Raw genomic sequence first — 18,589 nt, 5'->3', positions numbered from 1 at the left:
AAGTGACAAGCTAAAAAAGTGATTAGTGTCGACTGTCGACTGTCGAGGGTGTACGCAAATTAAGCATTCTATTGTAAACAAAGGGTGTAACGTGTCGTCCTTCGGCTTGGCTAGATAAAGAAGAGAAGTGGAGTGGTTTAGTCACTTTGTAGATTAGTGAGAAAAAAAGAAAAGAAAAAAAAGAAATGGCAAACACAAACACTGATGAGTCTTCATGGTTTTACAAGAAACGTGACGCGCCTGTGGAGGCGCGTGTGAAAGACCTTCTCACTCGCATGACTCTGCCGGAAAAGATCGGTCAGATGACTCAGATCGAACGTAGCGTTGGTTCTCCTCAAGTCATAACAAATTCTTTCATCGGTAATATATAACACTAATTATTACTAAACCACTGAACATTCTTTTCTTGTCTTTGTTTGTGGTCAACGAACCAAAACTTTTCACATCCTTTCGTAACGTAAAAAAGAATACTTTATTTATGAATTAGTTTTTTTTGGTATTACAGGCAGTGTACAGAGCGGCGGCGGAAGCTGGCCGTTCGAAGATGCTAAGTCGTCGGATTGGGCGGATATGATCGACGGTTTTCAGCGTTCAGCGTTAGCGTCGCGTTTGGGGATTCCGATAATCTATGGCACTGACGCTGTTCATGGCAACAACAACGTCTACGGTGCTACCGTCTTCCCCCACAACATTGGTCTGGGAGCCACAAGGTTTGATTACGCCACTCTCATTCATTTAGACCAAACTTTAATTTCTATTTTCTGCAAAAGATGGAAGAGAGACAGAGAGATTTGTATGTAATGGAGGTTTTAGACATTTTAAAGCTTTTGAATTTGGTATGAAGTTTGAATCTGTTTGTTAAGGATTCCCCAAGAATTTGATATTTTTTAGTAGGAGTTTCTCAAGATTTTTCTTTAATTAGCTTTTTGATCATACAGTAGTAGTAGCTGCATTGGCTAGGATTAGAGTCTGATTGTGTTTAAGATCATCTGTTCATCTACCGTGTTTGGTCGTCGTTGATGTAACAACACTCGTAGTTTTGTGTGGTAACCCGATAGAGACGCAGATTTGGTCAGAAGAATTGGAGCTGCAACAGCACTTGAAGTAAGGGCTAGTGGCGTTCACTGGACGTATGCTCCCTGCGTGGCCGTAAGTAATCCCTTTATAGATAGATTCTTAATTTGTAGGAAAGAAATGATTTGTGGACTATTGAAGAAATTGTTGTCTACTCATTAGGTTTTGGGAGATCCGAGGTGGGGACGATGCTATGAGAGTTATGGTGAAGCTGCTAGTATTGTCTGTGAGATGAGCTCGCTTATCTCAGGCCTACAAGGCGAGCCACCCGAAGAACACCCTAACGGTTACCCTTTTATTGCAGGAAGGTTATATACTAATTACAACATATAAACATATATAATGCACTGGAGATGGTGGTATATAAACATATATGTATGATGCACTCTATTTATAAACTATAAATAGAGTTGTAATTTCTCATGGATTTGTTAATTTGGTGATAGAAACAATGTGGTCGCTTGTGCAAAACACTTTGTTGGAGATGGTGGTACCGACAAGGGCTTAAGCGAAGGGAACACCATTGCGTCATATGAAGAATTGGAGAAAATACATGTTGCCCCCTATCTGAACTGTATTGCTCAGGGAGTCTCTACTGTTATGGCCTCTTTTTCCAGTTGGAATGGAAGTAGACTCCACTCCGACTATTTTCTTTTAACGGAAGTTCTCAAACAGAAACTCTGTTTCAAGGTTGATTGACTATGAAAAGAAATCTTAAATTAGCTAGAGGTGTATGCATTGAGCTCGTTTTATTCACTTTGTTTTTTCTTTTGTTATCAGGGATTTTTAGTTTCTGACTGGGATGGTTTGGAGACTATTAGCGAGCCAGAAGGTTCAGATTATCGTAGCTGCGTCAAACTCGGGATTAATGCTGGAATCGACATAGTAATGAATATATTTTCCAACTGTCTTGAATGATTAACAAAGATTGGTAATCATTGTTATTGCAGGTGATGGTACCTTTCAAGTACGAACAGTTCATACAGGACATGACAGAACTGGTGGAGTCAGGGGAAATACCAATGGCTCGGGTTGATGATGCTGTTGAAAGAATACTCAGAGTGAAGTTTGTTGCTGGTCTCTTTGAACATCCTCTCGCGGACCGATCTTTGTTGGGAACTGTTGGCTGCAAGGTGAGATCTCTATAGCTGAGGCCACTATTGTAAGATGTATGAAAGCATGATTGATTGACTCTGTTTATCACAACTGCATGCAGGAACATAGAGAAGTGGCTCGTGAAGCGGTTAGAAAGTCTTTACTTCTGCTGAAGAATGGTACAAATCCTGATGCACCTTTCTTGCCATTAGACCGCAATGCCAAGAGGATTCTAGTGGTTGGAATGCACGCAAATGATATTGGGAATCAGTGTGGAGGATGGACAAAGAATAAATCTGGTCAAAAAGCGGCAGAATCACAATTGGTAGCGCCAAAAAATGATATTGGAAAAGTTGATTTTTAAATACTTACTTACATATGTTTTTGTTTTGAAATGTAGGTAGGTACAACACTTTTGGATGCTATAAAAGCAACAGTTGGAGACAAAACGGAAGTGATCTACGAGGAAACTCCAACAAAGGAAACCTTAGCCTCTAGTGAAGGATTCTCCTACGCCATTGTTGCAGTAGGGGAACCGCCCTACGCAGAAATGAAAGGGGATAACTCAGAGCTCACAATACCTTTCAACGGTAACAACATTATAACCGCGGTTGCGGAGAAAACCCCTACTCTAGTGATTTTGTTCTCAGGAAGACCAATGGTTTTGGAGCCAACGGTTCTTGAAAAGACTGAGGCTTTGGTCGCTGCTTGGTTCCCTGGAACTGAAGGGCAAGGGATTGCTGATGTCATTTTCGGAGATTATGACTTCCAAGGGAAGTTACCCGTGAGCTGGTTCAAACGCGTTGACCAGTTACCTCTAAATGCTGATGCTGATTCTTATGACCCATTGTTTCCTCTTGGTTTTGGTCTCACTTGCAACTTGGGACAGAATTTGTAACCGGTTTAACTTCACCTGTCTGATTGAGAGGGTCGGGTAATAACAGTTTATGATTAAAAATGTATGTACTGTACTTATCTATAATTAGTTCAACCAATTTGTAACTAACCCACACGTTTTAATTAAGTTAATCAAATGGGTAACTTTTTCACTTAAAACCATTGAGTGTGAGTGTGAGTGTGACTGACAAATATAAGTGTGCCACGTCTCGTTTTCTCCAACTTGGCTGTAGAGATAAAGAGAAGTGGCTGAACTTAAATTTGTGACTTGTGACTTTGTGACTTGTGAGAAGAAGACGACACCAGGAAGGAGAAGAAGAGCGAGAATATGGTAGTCAAGGAGGAGTCTTCATGCGTTTACAAGAACCAAGACGCGCCGGTGGAGGCGCGTGTGAAGGACCTTCTCTCTCGCATGACTCTGCCGGAGAAGATCGGTCAAATGACTCAGATTGAACGTACCGTTGCTTCTCCTGCCGCCATTACAGATTTTTTCATCGGTACACACAAACAACACAGTCTTCTTGTTTCACTTTGATTCTTGATTCTTTGAAAAAAAAATTTAATTTATAGATTTGGTGTTACAGGAAGTGTACTAAACGCCGGTGGGAGTGCGCCGTTCGAGGATGCCAAGTCGTCGGATTGGGCGGATATGATCGACGGTTTTCAGCGATCAGCGTTAGCGTCGCGTTTGGGGATTCCAATCATCTACGGCACTGACGCTGTCCATGGCAACAACAATGTCTACGGCGCCACCGTCTTTCCCCACAACATCAGCCTCGGAGCCACCAGGTATTTTTTTACAACATAAGCAAACTAAAAATTCCAAACAGGTGAGACAGAATGAGATATAGTTTCAGAGAATTTGACATTTTGGACTGTGATCTGTAATGGTGGCATTGGTCTTGGTTGATTTGTTCTGTTTTTGTCTTTTTTATGAAACTTGACTGAACCTATTCACCTATTTGATATTCTGATTAGCTTTCAACTAGCTCCTGATTACAAGGTAGAGACTAGTAGTATTGCAGTAGTGGTGATTAGAATCTGATTGTGTTCAAGATTAGGTGCTTCTATTGCAGCTATACTGCGTTTGGCTGTTGTGTTGTTAATATGACAACACTTGTAGTTGTTGGTAATTTTGTAGAGATGCAGATTTGGTCAGAAGAATTGGAGCTGCAACTGCACTTGAAGTAAGGGCTAGTGGTGCTCACTGGGCGTTTTCTCCCTGTGTGGCTGTAAGTCCCTTTTATATGTAAAAAACTAACAACTGAAACTGAACATAATGATATGTGAATTTTGTTAATGAAATGTTGTCTTTCTAATAGGTCTTGAGAGATCCGAGATGGGGACGAAGCTACGAGAGTTATGGAGAAGATACTGGACTTGTCTGCGAGATGACTTCGCTTGTCTCGGGACTACAAGGCGTGCCACCAGAAGACCACCCAAATGGTTACCCTTTTGTTGCAGGAAGGTATCAAATAAATCACTACACTGTGATTTGATTTTGGTCTTTCATGGAGTTGATGTCATGGCTCATGGATTTGTTCACTGGATTATAGAAGTAATGTCGTCGCCTGCGCCAAGCACTTCGTTGGAGATGGTGGTACAGACAAGGGCATAAATGAAGGGAACACCATCGCGTCATATGAAGACTTAGAGAAGATACATATTCCTCCTTATCTGAAGTGTCTTACTCAGGGAGTCTCCACGGTTATGGCATCTTACTCCAGTTGGAATGGAACTCGACTCCACGCTGACCGTTTTCTCTTGACAGAAGTTCTCAAGGAAAAACTCGGTTTCAAGGTTTGTGTAAAACTTTAGTTGAGTACCAATGAAAAATAGATATAAGCTAGAAGTGTATGCGTTAAGCTAGTTTTCTTGTTTATGTCAACAGGGATTTCTAGTTTCAGACTGGGAAGGTTTGGACCGGCTTAGTGAGCCTCAGGGATCAAACTACCGCAACTGCATTAAAACTGCGGTCAATGCTGGCATTGACATGGTAGATTCTGAATCCCTTATGCGAAATATCTTAGCTTAGCATCATCTTGAATGATTGAAGGAGTGGAGAGATTATATAATCAAATGTTATTGCAGGTGATGGTACCATTCAAATACGAACAATTCATACAGGACATGAAAGATCTGGTAGAGTCAGGGGAAATACCGATGGCTCGGGTCAATGATGCTGTTGAAAGAATACTCAGAGTGAAATTTGTGGCTGGTCTCTTCGAGCATCCTCTCACTGATCGTTCTTTGTTGCCTACTGTTGGTTGCAAGGTGAGCTCCCTTGTATTAAATGTCATTAGACCAGAGTGCTGTCTTTATTCTAAGATTTATCCATGTGTGCAGGAACATAGAGAATTGGCGCAGGAAGCAGTTAGGAAGTCGTTAGTTCTGTTAAAGAATGGCAAAAATGCTGATAAACCGTTTCTGCCACTAGACCGCAAAGCCAAGAGGATTCTAGTCACTGGAAGTCACGCAGATGATCTTGGTTATCAGTGTGGAGGATGGACAAAGACATGGTTTGGTCTTAGCGGCAGGATCACTATCGGTAACTAATTGGACCCTATTTAGCAGAGGCTACAAGATGCTGCTGAAAAGTTAATCAACATGAATCTATGTCTGTCTGAAATGTAGGAACAACGCTTTTGGATGCCATAAAAGCAGTAGTTGGAGAGGAAACCGAAGTAATCTACGAGAAAACTCCGTCAAAGGAAACCCTAGCGTCGAGTGAAGGATTCTCTTACGCCATTGTTGCAGTCGGGGAACCACCCTATGCAGAGACAATGGGGGATAACTCTGAACTCACAATACATTTTAATGGTAGCGACATTGTCACCGCAGTCGCAGAGAAAATTCCGACACTGGTGGTTGTCATCTCAGGAAGACCTGTGGTTTTGGAGCAGGTAGTTCTTGAAAAGATTGAGGCTCTGGTTGCTGCTTGGTTACCTGGAACAGAAGGGCAAGGGATGGCTGACGTTATTTTTGGAGATTATGAATTTATGGGGAAATTACCTGTGAGCTGGTTCAAACGAGTTGAGCATTTGCCACTAGATGCTCATGCCAATTCGTATGACCCATTGTTTCCTTTTGGTTTGAGTCTCAATTCAAAACCGGTCTCTGATTGATGTACCAGAACACTGGCGAGGTATCTTATGATATATTACACGCAATGTACTTGAAAACAATGTATTGTTGATGTGGGAATAAGTAAGAGAAGAAAAATAAGTAATCTTAACAGTATGACTATGAACAGGATTGCAATAGAATCTTAGTTCATTTATCTATAGACCAAAGTAACAAATACATTAGTTGTTAATTACAACAGAGTAGTTCAAGAGTTAACACAAATGTCAGATCAAACTAATTCTTCAGCCTACTCTTCCCGGATTTGCTAGTCTTATGGCTCCTTGCCGGAGTCATATATAATTTTAACAAACTATTCTCAGGTTTCTCTCGGCCGCAAGTACCAACATTTGCATTTGTCTGAAGTAGATGATGATTTTGTTTATCCTCAATTCCATTAACCAATCCATCACACGAGCTCCTTCCAACCTCAACACTGTTAATAGATCCATGAAACAGACCATCACATGAGCTTCTTCCACCTTCAAAGATATTAGCACCACCACTAAACACACCATCGCAAGACTTTCTCGTGCTTACACTATAGCTTTTCAAAAGCTTCTCACTAACACCACCATTGGTTTCTCCTTTACCTACTCTCCTAAGCTTTAACAAAGACTCAGCCAAAGAACCCTCAACAGCATTTCCTTCAAGTTTCAAACTCTGCTCGGTTTTGATTTCGTTCTTCTTGGCCTCGTTTTTCCTCTGTATTAGTCCCCAAAAGTTCCATCCCTTTGGCCATTTCTTTCTACGTTTCTTTAACTCTACACCATCCTGCTTCTTCCCCTCACCACCACCAGCACCAATACAAATCTTTCCTTTAGAAACTAATTCTTTACTCTCCGGTTTAACGTTTTTGATCGAATACCAATTAGAATCCCTAAGTTCCTTCTCTGTAACCAATAACTTAGCACCATGAAACAAACCAACAGTTTCGGGTGATACCTTGGCATTTGAAATACCTCTCAACTCATCAACCTCAAGCAATCCTTGTCTTCGATCAAAGCTTCTTCTTCTACCGAGAATCCGAGTAATAGTTCTTTGTTTGAACTGTCCCACCAGGACTCTTCTCCTCTTCCTCTTCCTCTTCCTCTTCCTCTTCTTCAACAAGACATTTATTAGCTTTAGCATCTTCTGTCACAGTAGATAACGTCGTCAACTTGTGATATGATTTCTCAATCAAGCAACCGTCCCATGAAGCCCTAGGTTTCTCAAACGAGATCCTACCTCCATCAAAAGACAATCTAGGATCTACATCACAAGAGTGACGACCAAATCTAGAATCTGATTGTTCATCTTTTCTCTTCTCCTTGTGATGATGATGATTCAATGAAAATATCTTAAGCTTCCTGCTCAAAACCGATGCTATCTCCTTCTTCTTGATTTGGTTTCCCCAATCAAGATCTATAAACTCCTTCATCGTCTTGTTCTCTACACCTTTGATATCTTCTCCATCGTAGTAATCTTCTTCTATCAAATCCGGAACCAGAGGTTTCCGAATCGAACTATCTAACCGTTCTTCGTCATCATCGACGAACAGATCGTGTAGTGAGCTTGCGCTTGACCTAGCGTCACACGATCTCCGTTGCGGCTGCGTTGAAACGGAGACTGATGCGTTGCGAACGGAGTGTGATCTAATACGACGGAGCTCAGGAGTTTGAACGGCGGCGGGGTGAGAAGAAGAGGAAGAAGAGGAAGACTGAGCTTCTATAGTGATTAGACGTTCACGGAGGCAGGAAGCGCAGAAACTGGCGGTTGGTTTAGCGGATGGGTGACGGTGGCATGAGGAAGAGGAACGACGGCGATTGGTTTGTTTGATGTTAGCCATGGCTGAAGAATGATTTGCTTGCGTGCGGCGGTGACTTAAGAGAGAGTGTGTGTGTGAGAGTGAAGTTTGATGGGTCTACTACTACAATCTACTTTTTAGGATCTCGATGATAGTGTTGTTTTTAGGTCATTTATGGTAATTTCACTTCCTTAAACCCTTTTTGTTAATTTTGTATGACTTCTCAAACAATTATACTGTTATCGAATATCTCCAATTGCAAATCAATAGGTCAACTTATTCTGTTTCATTGATTGAATAGGTTTATCTTCGATTATTAGTACATTTTTTGTTTTGGTAATTTGAATTAATTTATTACAAAATTTTAAAGGAATCTATCGAGAGAATATCACTACAAGTCTACAATTAAAAAGTGACCAACCCGAGTAAAACATAGAGATTCGGATCTACGACAAGTTCCCAAGAGAAGAGTCTGTGTTCTTCCAAAAAAACATTAGTAAGTCCCGAAGCCAAACACTGTTTATGATATTACTAATTTATACCTTTTCCTTTTTGTCGACATGTATAGATTTATTGTGATTGTTCTCATTTTCTGATACAGATTGGAATCTTCCACGTGTTTACTACAGATAAAACAGTTAATGACAATTATTTTTATTTATTTTTCCAAGCATAATGAGAGTAAGATATTAGTAAAAACTAAAAAGTAAGGAATACTCTTTGTTCAAGCACCAATATTAGTACATATCCTTTTTTTTTGTGACATGACTGAATTAAATTGAAACCCCAAAAAAAAAAAAGTTGAAAAAAACTTCCAACTTACTTTTTTTTTTTTTTTTTTTTGACAACAAGAAAACAAGATTGGCTCACTGGAACCAATGTGAAAGAACATTGTTAACAAAAGTGGCTAGATACGGAACAGTGCGAACATGACGCGCCAAATTATCCGCTTTGTCATTCATGGAACGCGGGACATAGGCTAGAGAAAAGGAAGTAAACTCCGCTTTGTCTGCCTCGATGTCCTCTAAATAAGATGTAAGGGCTGGCCACTCAGAAGGCGAAGACACCATCTTCACTAAGTCAGAGCAGTCGGTAAGGAAAACGACAGATTGGTTGTCCGCCCCGATCATACAACGCATAGCCTAGATAAGGGCTTCTATCTCGGCATGAAGAGGGGTGAGGCTACGCCAAAGGACTTGAACATTTCTATCACAAAAAAAAAATATTAACTATAAAGGACTTGAACAGAAAGCTTTTGATTGATTTGTTTAGCTAAAGATAATACTCTGAAATTCTGGACAAAGATATCTAGGAAAAAACTAAACTTCATTAATACACTTTTATATCATGCTAATTATAAAGCCAAAACATATGGGCCTGTTAAATGCTAATGAGCCCAAAACTATACGGATGTGTCCACGCGATTTCGTACCACCACCGAGAGAGCATCTTCGTCTTCGTCTTCTTCTTCACTCCCGGGACTAATCACTAAGCAGCTCCGATTGGTGAAAATGTGTTACTCTCTCTCTATACAATCTTCAATAGACTTCCGTAACCGCAACGCTCTTAAAATCCATGGAGATCGAGCAGTCTTGACTTCGAGCTTACCTACACTGAGGCTTCCGTCGTTAGCGGAGCGATATCGCCGGAAAAAGTTGTTACTCTGCTCCGGGAGAGGCGTAGGCGATTTGAGATTCGACGGAAATACTCCCGTGGAGCTATGTGGTATTATTCCGCGTCATCGATTAAGAGTGTCTTGCAGCGATGCTCGCCGTACGCCGGAAGAGACGGCGGCGGAGGTGATTGCGCAACCTGATTTTTCGGAATTTATAACGTCGGAGAGAGTGAAGGTTGTTGCGATGCTCGCGCTTGCTCTAGCGCTCTGCAATGCGGATCGTGTTGTGATGTCCGTTGCGATTGTTCCTCTTTCGCTTTCCCGTGGATGGAGCAAATCTTTTTCCGGTATCGTTCAGGTCAACTCTTTCAAGATTTTGATTCCTTCATATATTGTTTTGGGTAAATAATTCAGTATTAAGTCGTTCTACTGGTACACCATTGTGCTCGTTGGTCTCATAGTTTCTTGAATGTTTCTTTTTGGTAGTCATCGTTTCTATGGGGATACTTAATTTCACCAATAGCTGGGGGAACTTTGGTGGACCGTTATGGCGGTAAGGTAGTCATGGCGTGGGGTGTGGCTCTGTGGTCGTTGGCTACTTTTCTTACCCCTTGGGCAGCTGATACTTCTTTGTGGGCACTGCTTGCTGCAAGAGCTATGGTTGGGGTTGCAGAAGGAGTGGCTCTTCCTTGTATGAACAACATGGTTGCGAGGTACTGATAGTATGTTTCTCAGTACTATTTCCAAATGTGATTGAGGCACACTCATGATTTTGAAACGAGCAGACACTGGTTATTGGGTTCTTAGTGATGGTACTTTTGATGTAGATGGTTTCCCCCAACAGAACGTTCTAGAGCTGTTGGCATTGCAATGGCGGGGTTTCAGCTTGGGAATGTTGTAGGACTCATGTTGTCTCCTATTCTTATGTCTCAAGGCGGTATATATGGCCCTTTTGTAATATTTGGGTTATCGGGGTTCCTATGGTTGCTTGTGTGGCTCTCTGCGACGTCGAGTGTGCCAGATCGACATCCTCAGATTACAAAGTCTGAACTTGAGTATATAAAGCAAAAGCAGCAAACGTCTACTAGGGTGAACAAACAATACATAACAGGTGGAATACCTCCTTTTGGACGCCTTCTCTCCAAGATGCCGACTTGGGCTGTTATAGTTGCAAATTCTATGCATAGCTGGGTATGTATGAAGATTCCTCTCAATTCAACTCTTTCCTTATTGTAACTATGAGGATTTCTTGTTGAAGTGAAATTGTTAGCACCAACTGCTATGACTTGTTATGATCAGGTGTTTTCCTATCTGTTGGAATTCATTTAACTATGACTTAATTACTTATTTCCAGGGTTTCTTTGTGATTCTTTCATGGATGCCCATATACTTCAATACAGTAAGGCCCTATCACCAACAAATTCTAAATAGAAATTTTGTTGTTTTTACTCTTCTTAAGAAATTTAAGAGAATATCATGCTGCAGGTATATCATGTGAACCTCAAACAAGCTGCTTGGTTTAGTGCTGTTCCATGGAGTATGATAGCTTTCACAGGATACCTTGCTGGTTTTTGGTCGGACTTGTTGATACGACGTGGTACAAGCATCACCTTAACGCGAAAAATCATGCAGGTTTGTGATTCCTGTCTCACTGAATTCATTGAATCAAGCAAGAGGTCCCTCGGACTGAAGAGTTCTGTATACATATCAAAATGGTGTTGAAGTGTTCATTTAGCCTTTCCTTTTTTTTTTCTTTTGCTGACTGATGGATTTCATTTGGCAGTCCATTGGTTTCATTGGTCCTGGAATTGCTCTTATTGGTCTAACGACAGCAAAACAACCTTTAGTAGCATCAGCCTGGCTCAGTTTAGCTGTTGGGCTAAAATCATTCAGCCATTTGGGGTTTCTTATTAACCTTCAGGTACCCAAGCGTGTGATTCATACTTAACCCACACTACAAATTTTGAGTATCTTTGACATCTGATTTCCTCTTGTTTCAGGAAATTGCTCCAGAGTATTCTGGTGTTCTACATGGTACACTTTCTAATTCTCCTTTAATAGACATTGGTTTCCAGAGTTCCTATTGGTTCAATTATCACCGATGGCTACTTTGTACCTCTGAGAAGAAATTGGCCTTAGAAAATCGTTTGACTGGTATTCACCTTTTATATTGTTATAGGAATGTGTCTTACTGCTGGAACATTGGCTGCAATAGTTGGGAACTGTTGGAGCTGGTTTCTTTGTAGAACTTTTGGGTTCCTTCCAAGGATTTATTCTTCTTACAGCAATATTATATCTCCTTTCCGCTCTCTTTTACAACATATATGCAACTGGAGAAAGAGTCGATTTTGACACAACAGGTTGGTGTTTTCTTGAGTTATGGCTGTTTTGCTTTTTGGTGTTCAGTTCGATTCTATTTTGTAATGATTTATTGTTCCAATAATTTGCAAATGGTCCTCTTAGCAGCTTGAAGGAGGACAAATCCACACATAAGAGATGGAGCATCAGCCAGGAGAGAAGTTGCAGATCTGAATAGAATCAAGCTACTTCTCTTCAAGTACGTACATATAAGGAACAAGATATATCCGGCCTTGTATAGAAGTTAGAAAAGATATCCACATTATTCTTCTCCTCCTCGATAAACAAATGAAAAATGTAGCAAGTTTTCCATTGTTGATGATTGAGTGTAATGAAAACGCCTGTGAGAAGATAATGAAAAAACAATGTTGAGTTAACTGATGACTTGTTTTTGTTAAGTATACGTTGAATGTTAAACCTCGAAGAAATGAGAAACTGAATCTAAAAGGGCACGGAAGCAGGGGAAAAGTGAAGTTTCAGCAGGTGCAGATCCGTGATTTGGTACCTTGAGGTGCGCGCACTTTTCTCTACTTCGTGTAGCTCTTTCCCACTTTAGTCCTCTCGTTACCGTATTGATACGTAACGTAAGCAATCGAGCCACTACGTTTGGCTTTTTTACTCGGATTGGTTCTATATTTTGAATTTCTTCCGCTTGCCAAAATGTTAAAACTAAAAAAATTTCAGAATCTTCCTTCTTGATTCTTTTCTTTTCTCATTCTCATTGTTCCATCAAATTCCTTAAAAGTCACTTATTTTCTTTTAATGAATGTCTGCATTAGGTTATCAATTTCTTTCTAATTAAGTTCTTAGGAAAATGATCAATGGTCCCCAATCCCAATACAAGGGGTGTTCTTTTATACGAAAATAATATGAAGGGTCTCTCTAACTAAAAAACAAAGAGATGTGGGGGCTCCTAGTAGATATTTTCACCAAAAAAAAATCACAAAGCTCTTCTGAGCTTCCTCTGACACATAAAAAACTTCACTTCACTCTCTTTTCTTGTGATCCTCACACTTTCAATCCTTCCGGAAAATCAAAAATCAAAAATCAAATCGCCAAAACGAAAAAAAAAAAAACAGAGACTAAAATTAAAAAAACAACAAAAATTAACGTTTCTGAAAAATATCTTACGCTTCTTTTTTTTAGTATATACTGATTTCTCCATAGTATTTTCTTCTGCTTCATATAAGCTCTCTCAAGTGTCTCTTCATCTCTTTCCCAAATTACAGTTTCAAAAATTGGTAAATTGCTCGCTAATTTTGATTTTTGTTTTCTTTACTTCGGCAATAATTTCTAAATAACAGTGGTTGTTTCAGGGAGATAAGCGATGGCGAACACGAATGGAAAAGCTGCGACTAGTTTGCCGGAGAAAATCTCGGCGAAAGCGAATCCGGAGGCGAACGAAACTACGGAGATCGCTGGGAATATCCTCTACCACGCCAAGTACAGTCCACATTTCTCTCCGTTGAAGTTCGGGCCTGAGCAAGCTCTTTACGCTACTGCTGAGAGTCTTCGCGATCGTCTCATTCAGGTAATCAGTAAAGTAGATTTGAGTGTTTTAATTTATGGTTTCTCGTGGTTAGGTTCAACTGAATTTGCAGTTGTAGGGATCTTTCAAAGTTGATCTGAAACTATGAATGTGTTAATTTGTGTTTTAAGTGAGAGTGATACTAACTTGGGGATGTGTGAATTGTTTTGCAGCTGTGGAATGAGACTTATGTTCATTTTAACAAAGTTGATCCAAAACAAACATACTACTTGTCAATGGAGTATCTCCAAGGTCGTGCTTTGACAAATGCTATTGGGAATTTGAACCTTCAAGGTCCATATGCTGATGCACTGCGTAAGCTCGGTTATGAGCTTGAGGAGATAGCCGAGCAGGTACTTTTTTGAGTTACTTGGGATTTTGATCATTTCTTTTAGATCTTTTCCCATTGGAAATGTTTTTGAGCTTTTCTGTTATGAAATTGTAGGAGAAAGATGCAGCTCTGGGAAATGGTGGGTTGGGGAGACTTGCCTCTTGCTTCTTGGATTCGATGGCTACCCTAAACTTGCCTGCTTGGGGTTATGGGTTGAGGTACAGACATGGGCTGTTCAAGCAACTTATCTCACAGAAAGGTCAAGAAGAGATTCCAGAGGACTGGCTTGAGGTGATGTTTATCAATGTGGTGATTTCAGGATATGATTTTGAGACTGTAACTCATCATGTTTTAGTGGGAATTTGCAGAAGTTCAGCCCGTGGGAAATTGTGAGGCACGACGTAGTATTCCCTGTCAGGTTTTTCGGCAGTGTGGAGATAAATCCAGATGGATCGTAAGTATTAATGTTGGAACTTAAGTACTTGAAATTTCTGTGGATGTAATACACTAGGAGTTTTGCTATGTGTTCTCTGAATTTTTACTGAGCTTGCTCTTAAGCATTCCAATGGATCAATTGACTATTTTGCAGACGGAAATGGGTAGGCGGTGATGTTGTACAAGCTCTTGCTTATGACGTGCCAATTCCGGGATATAACACAAAGAACACAATCAGTCTCCGTCTCTGGGAAGCAAAAGCTAGAGCGGAGGATCTTGATCTTTTTCAGTTCAACGAAGGAGAATATGAATTGGCTGCGCAGCTACATTCTAGAGCTCAACAGGTTATCTTTTACCTACTGCTTTATCTTCTTTTGCTTTGTGACTTTCTGTTTCTCTCTAACAATGAATGTATATATGTGCAGATTTGCACTGTGTTATATCCAGGAGATGCTACCGAGAATGGGAAGTTATTACGTTTAAAACAACAGTTCTTTCTCTGCAGTGCTTCGCTTCAGGTCTGTCAATTTTGTATTAGGTTCCTTTCGTTTTCTTCATTATTCTTAAGCGATAATGTATTGGATCAACTTAGGACTCTCTGATGGATGTCATCATGGGCTGAAAATGATTAATTGTTGGCAAATATAATGATTAAACTATTTCATGTTGGCATATTAATTGGAAAAAGAATTCTAAAATGACTACTTTCAAGTGATTCATAATTTTATTAATATTTCCTCTTCACAATATGGGATCCTATGGCAGGATATTATATCAAGATTTCATGAGAGGAGCACGACCGAAGGCAGCCGGAAATGGTCAGACTTTCCAAGTAAAGTTGCTGTTCAAATGAATGACACACACCCAACTCTTGCAATCCCTGAGCTCATGCGATTGCTAATGGATGAAAATGGACTTGGATGGGATGAAGCTTGGGATGTGACATCAAGGTATTACATTTGTGCATGAAACCAATCAGTATTTCCAACAAAGCTTTTCCACTTTTCTGTTTGGACTTACTTGTAAGGTTTGCAGGACCGTTGCTTACACCAATCACACTGTCCTTCCTGAAGCGTTGGAGAAATGGTCACAATCTTTGATGTGGAAGCTTCTTCCTCGTCATATGGAAATAATAACAGAGATTGATAAGAGGGTATTTTGCTCATCATTCTAAGGGTTTGTTTCTGTCATCTCTTGCAATAACAGAGTATAACCATTCTGCAGTTTGTGAAAACCATTCGCGATACACGAGTTGATCTCGAGGACAAGATTTCAAGTTTGAGCATCTTAGATAACAATCCCCAAAAGCCTGTGGTGAGAATGGCTAACTTATGTGTTGTATCCTCGCATACAGTAAGTGTCCCCTCTGTCAAGATTATATTATATTGATTTAAGTACCATTTAGTCTTCATGTTTGAAGTGCTAATTATGAGAGCCTTTTTGCAGGTGAATGGCGTTGCTCAGTTACACAGTGATATCTTGAAGGCTGAGTTATTCGCAGACTATGTCTCTATATGGCCAAACAAGTTTCAAAACAAGACTAATGGCATCACACCTCGGAGGTGGCTACGTTTCTGCAGCCCTGAGCTCAGTGATATAATCACAAAGTGGTTGAAGACTGACAAATGGATCACTGATCTTGACCTACTTACTGGTCTTCGGCAGGTCTGATTTTTATTTATTTGAGAACCACGAGTTGCAATGGGTTTTTATGCTGTCATGCTGATGTTATCTCTTCTTCTGCTAGTTTGCGGACAATGAAGAACTCCAATCTGAATGGGCTTCTGCGAAGGCAGCCAATAAGAAACGTTTGGCTCAGTATATAGAGCGTGTAACTGGTGTGAGTATTGATCCGACAAGCTTATTTGACATACAAGTTAAGCGTATCCACGAATACAAGAGGCAGCTGATGAACATTCTTGGAGTAATTTACAGATTCAAAAAGTTAAAGGTATAGTTAGCTTACCCATCTATCTGGATTTGCCTTATGATTCCTAGTAGTTTATCAGTGTTTTTTCCTTTGCGTAAAAAGTTATGGTAGACCTAATGCTATATAAACAAGTAAAAATAAGTGAGAAACTTCAGGGTACTCCCTTTCCCTTGGCAAAATTTTCCAAAGTTTTATGAGCTTTCTACATGTCGGTTCTAGCCAAAACTCAATAACTCATAAAGCTTCTTTGGCAGCTTTTTATGCTTTGACCAAAAGAAAATGTCCATAAACCATCGCTTAGGTTATGCATGTATTTCTTGTGTGACATTCTTTTCTGCGGCTGAATGTTACAGGAGATGAAGCCTGAGGAAAGGAAGAAAACAGTTCCTCGTACTGTCATGATTGGGGGTTAAAGCATTTGCAACGTATACAAATGCAAAACGGATAGTGAAACTAGTGAATGATGTCGGCGACGTTGTTAATAGCGATCCAGAGGTCAACGAATACTTAAAGGTAACATTGCCCGAGTCTTCTTAAATGTTTTACGTGTAATTTAGAGATGGCTACTTGCTTGATTGCGTGATAGTGATGTTTGCCTGAGTTTGTTGCTGATCTGTCAATGTCAAATATTACAGATGTTTGCATCTCTCAAGATAAACTTGGTTTCTTTTGGTTAAGTCTTAATGCTACTGAAGCATCCTTTCTGAGAACAAAGCTTTCTTATTGTTGCCACTTCGATGCAAATGCAGTGAATTACTTTTCTCCTTTTATTTTCCTGAACATGGCTAATTGGTTTGACGAATATGCCTCTCTAGGTGGTATTTGTTCCAAACTACAATGTCACTGTAGCGGAGATGCTTATACCCGGAAGTGAGCTATCTCAACACATCAGCACAGCAGGCATGGAGGCAAGTGGAACTAGCAATATGAAATTCGCTCTTAATGGTTGCCTTATCATAGGAACCCTTGATGGGGCTAATGTTGAGATAAGAGAGGAGGTTGGCGAAGAAAATTTCTTTCTTTTTGGTGCAACAGCCGATCAGGTCCCTAGACTGCGTAAAGAAAGAGAAGATGGACTGGTATGCCACTCTCTCCTTTGCATAATGTTTGTCTCTGTGGAACAAATACGAGCCACCATAGACCATACCATGAAGAGCCTAATGATGAAATCACTATATGCTTCTGTACTTTCTCTAATATGAACTGTTTATGTGCATGTTGAAACTATCAGTTCAAACCAGACCCTCGGTTTGACGAGGCGAAGCAGTTTGTCAAAAGTGGAGTGTTTGGGAGCTATGATTATGGTCCCCTCCTCGATTCTCTTGAGGGTAACACAGGTTTTGGACGTGGTGATTACTTCCTGGTTGGGTATGATTTTCCCCAGTTACATGGACGCTCAGGCCAAAGTTGATGAAGCTTATAAGTAAGTCCATCTCTTAAACTCAACTTGTCCATTTTCATAGGTTTTTTTTTAACAGAAACTGAATCGAAATGAATAATGAAATTTTGTAATGTGACAATGTTTTCATAATGTGTTGTGACAGGGACCGGAAGGGGTGGCTGAAGATGTCGATATTGAGCACAGCCGGTTCAGGAAAGTTCAGCAGTGACCGTACGATAGCTCAGTATGCCAAAGAGATTTGGAACATTGAGGCTTGTCCTGTTCCCTAAGTTCCGGTTACGTTCGCACCTTCCCTACCTTCCTTACCAAGACATCTCCATATCCACACACAGCTCCAAAGTCGATATTATCATATATAATCAAAATGAAATAAATGATGAACCTTTCCGTATGTGTGTCCATGATGTTTGCTATATTCTGATTTTGCTCAATCAAAAGGTTATGTAAAATGCTATTTGAATGAAATTTCAAATTTGGTTTTAGTGATTTCTTTTCTCATTTTAAATTATCTTTCTGTATTGTGGTTTTTCACTTTCTTAAACCTTAACTTGAGTTTCATTCTTCTGGACTATTGTTTACTTTGTAAATTGACTCAGTTCTATATACATATTAACATATATATAAAAATTGACTGATACTTAACTGAATAAGTAGAATCAAGCTGAACTCAGACAGATTGAAATATAACTTTAATGTATGTATATGAATGATCAAATACTATGTTGATCTCAATTATTCTTGGAGATAATATAATATTAAACTAGATTAGTACTCGTGCTAGAACACAGATTAAACTTTATTTTATATAGAAATTTTGAATAATTTTTTATATTTTTAAAATTTGATATGTTATATTAGTTTTAAATCATCTTCTATATTTAACCCATTGTTTAAAGATCATAATTCATTCCATCATATAACCTTATTACATTTAAGAACATGTAAAATTAATAAAATGTCAAAATTGATTATATAATCAGAGCAAAATTAGGAGAAATCCCCTATATAATAAAAC

General features: G+C 39.7%; 3 protein-coding genes and 2 pseudogenes across 8 annotated transcripts; 4 read left to right on the top strand and 1 right to left on the bottom strand.

Moving 5' to 3' along the window:
• On the top strand, positions 1 to 3,225 carry LOC147938462 (uncharacterized). 4 transcript variants are annotated; one of them, XM_087467628.1, is made up of 9 exons: positions 1 to 360; positions 506 to 710; positions 1,059 to 1,149; positions 1,237 to 1,382; positions 1,521 to 1,764; positions 1,855 to 1,959; positions 2,025 to 2,207; positions 2,291 to 2,494; positions 2,570 to 3,225. In XM_087467628.1, exons 1-9 carry the CDS (start codon positions 186 to 188, stop codon positions 3,065 to 3,067), a joined length of 1,851 nt encoding a protein of 616 aa, XP_087323754.1. In that variant the 5' UTR covers positions 1 to 185; the 3' UTR covers positions 3,068 to 3,225. The 4 variants fall into 4 exon arrangements, with proteins under 4 accessions (XP_087323754.1, XP_087323755.1, XP_087323757.1 ...); XM_087467629.1 differs by having other exon boundaries at positions 113 to 360; positions 1,067 to 1,149; XM_087467631.1 differs by having other exon boundaries at positions 149 to 360; positions 1,067 to 1,149; positions 1,855 to 1,906.
• On the top strand, positions 3,197 to 6,301 carry LOC104711169 (uncharacterized). 2 transcript variants are annotated; one of them, XM_010427855.3, is made up of 9 exons: positions 3,197 to 3,563; positions 3,651 to 3,855; positions 4,208 to 4,298; positions 4,389 to 4,534; positions 4,623 to 4,866; positions 4,958 to 5,062; positions 5,158 to 5,340; positions 5,413 to 5,614; positions 5,701 to 6,301. In XM_010427855.3, exons 1-9 carry the CDS (start codon positions 3,395 to 3,397, stop codon positions 6,189 to 6,191), a joined length of 1,836 nt encoding a protein of 611 aa, XP_010426157.1. In that variant the 5' UTR covers positions 3,197 to 3,394; the 3' UTR covers positions 6,192 to 6,301. The 2 variants fall into 2 exon arrangements, with proteins under 2 accessions (XP_010426157.1, XP_087323758.1); XM_087467632.1 differs by lacking the exon at positions 5,701 to 6,301 and having other exon boundaries at positions 3,250 to 3,563; positions 5,413 to 5,622.
• Positions 6,302 to 6,321: 20 nt separating this feature from the next.
• LOC147938461 (uncharacterized) lies at positions 6,322 to 8,101 on the bottom strand (annotated as a pseudogene).
• Positions 8,102 to 9,398: 1,297 nt separating this feature from the next.
• On the top strand, positions 9,399 to 12,265 carry LOC104790922 (putative anion transporter 4, chloroplastic). Its single transcript, XM_087467633.1, is given in 10 exon segments — positions 9,399 to 9,948; positions 10,077 to 10,303; positions 10,418 to 10,781; positions 10,945 to 10,989; positions 11,076 to 11,222; positions 11,374 to 11,511; positions 11,591 to 11,624; positions 11,770 to 11,807; positions 11,809 to 11,950; positions 12,054 to 12,265. Coding segments are annotated over 10 exon segments (1,605 nt in total). The 5' UTR covers positions 9,399 to 9,486; the 3' UTR covers positions 12,062 to 12,265.
• A 578-nt stretch (positions 12,266 to 12,843) lies between these two features.
• LOC147938460 (alpha-glucan phosphorylase 2, cytosolic-like) lies at positions 12,844 to 18,060 on the top strand (annotated as a pseudogene). Its single transcript, XR_015567201.1, has 16 exons — positions 12,844 to 13,189; positions 13,265 to 13,479; positions 13,650 to 13,829; positions 13,922 to 14,098; positions 14,176 to 14,261; positions 14,397 to 14,586; positions 14,668 to 14,760; positions 15,008 to 15,192; positions 15,278 to 15,395; positions 15,467 to 15,595; positions 15,689 to 15,907; positions 15,990 to 16,193; positions 16,526 to 16,685; positions 16,988 to 17,251; positions 17,404 to 17,595; positions 17,717 to 18,060. The product of XR_015567201.1 is annotated as an alpha-glucan phosphorylase 2, cytosolic-like (transcript).
• Positions 18,061 to 18,589: the final 529 nt, after the last annotated feature.

This window comes from Camelina sativa, chromosome 9 (genome assembly GCF_030686135.1).
Source record: "Camelina sativa cultivar CO46 ecotype springtype chromosome 9, ASM3068613v1".
Taxonomy (NCBI): Eukaryota; Viridiplantae; Streptophyta; class Magnoliopsida; order Brassicales; family Brassicaceae; genus Camelina; species Camelina sativa.
This window is presented reverse-complemented; position numbering and strand designations above follow the sequence as displayed.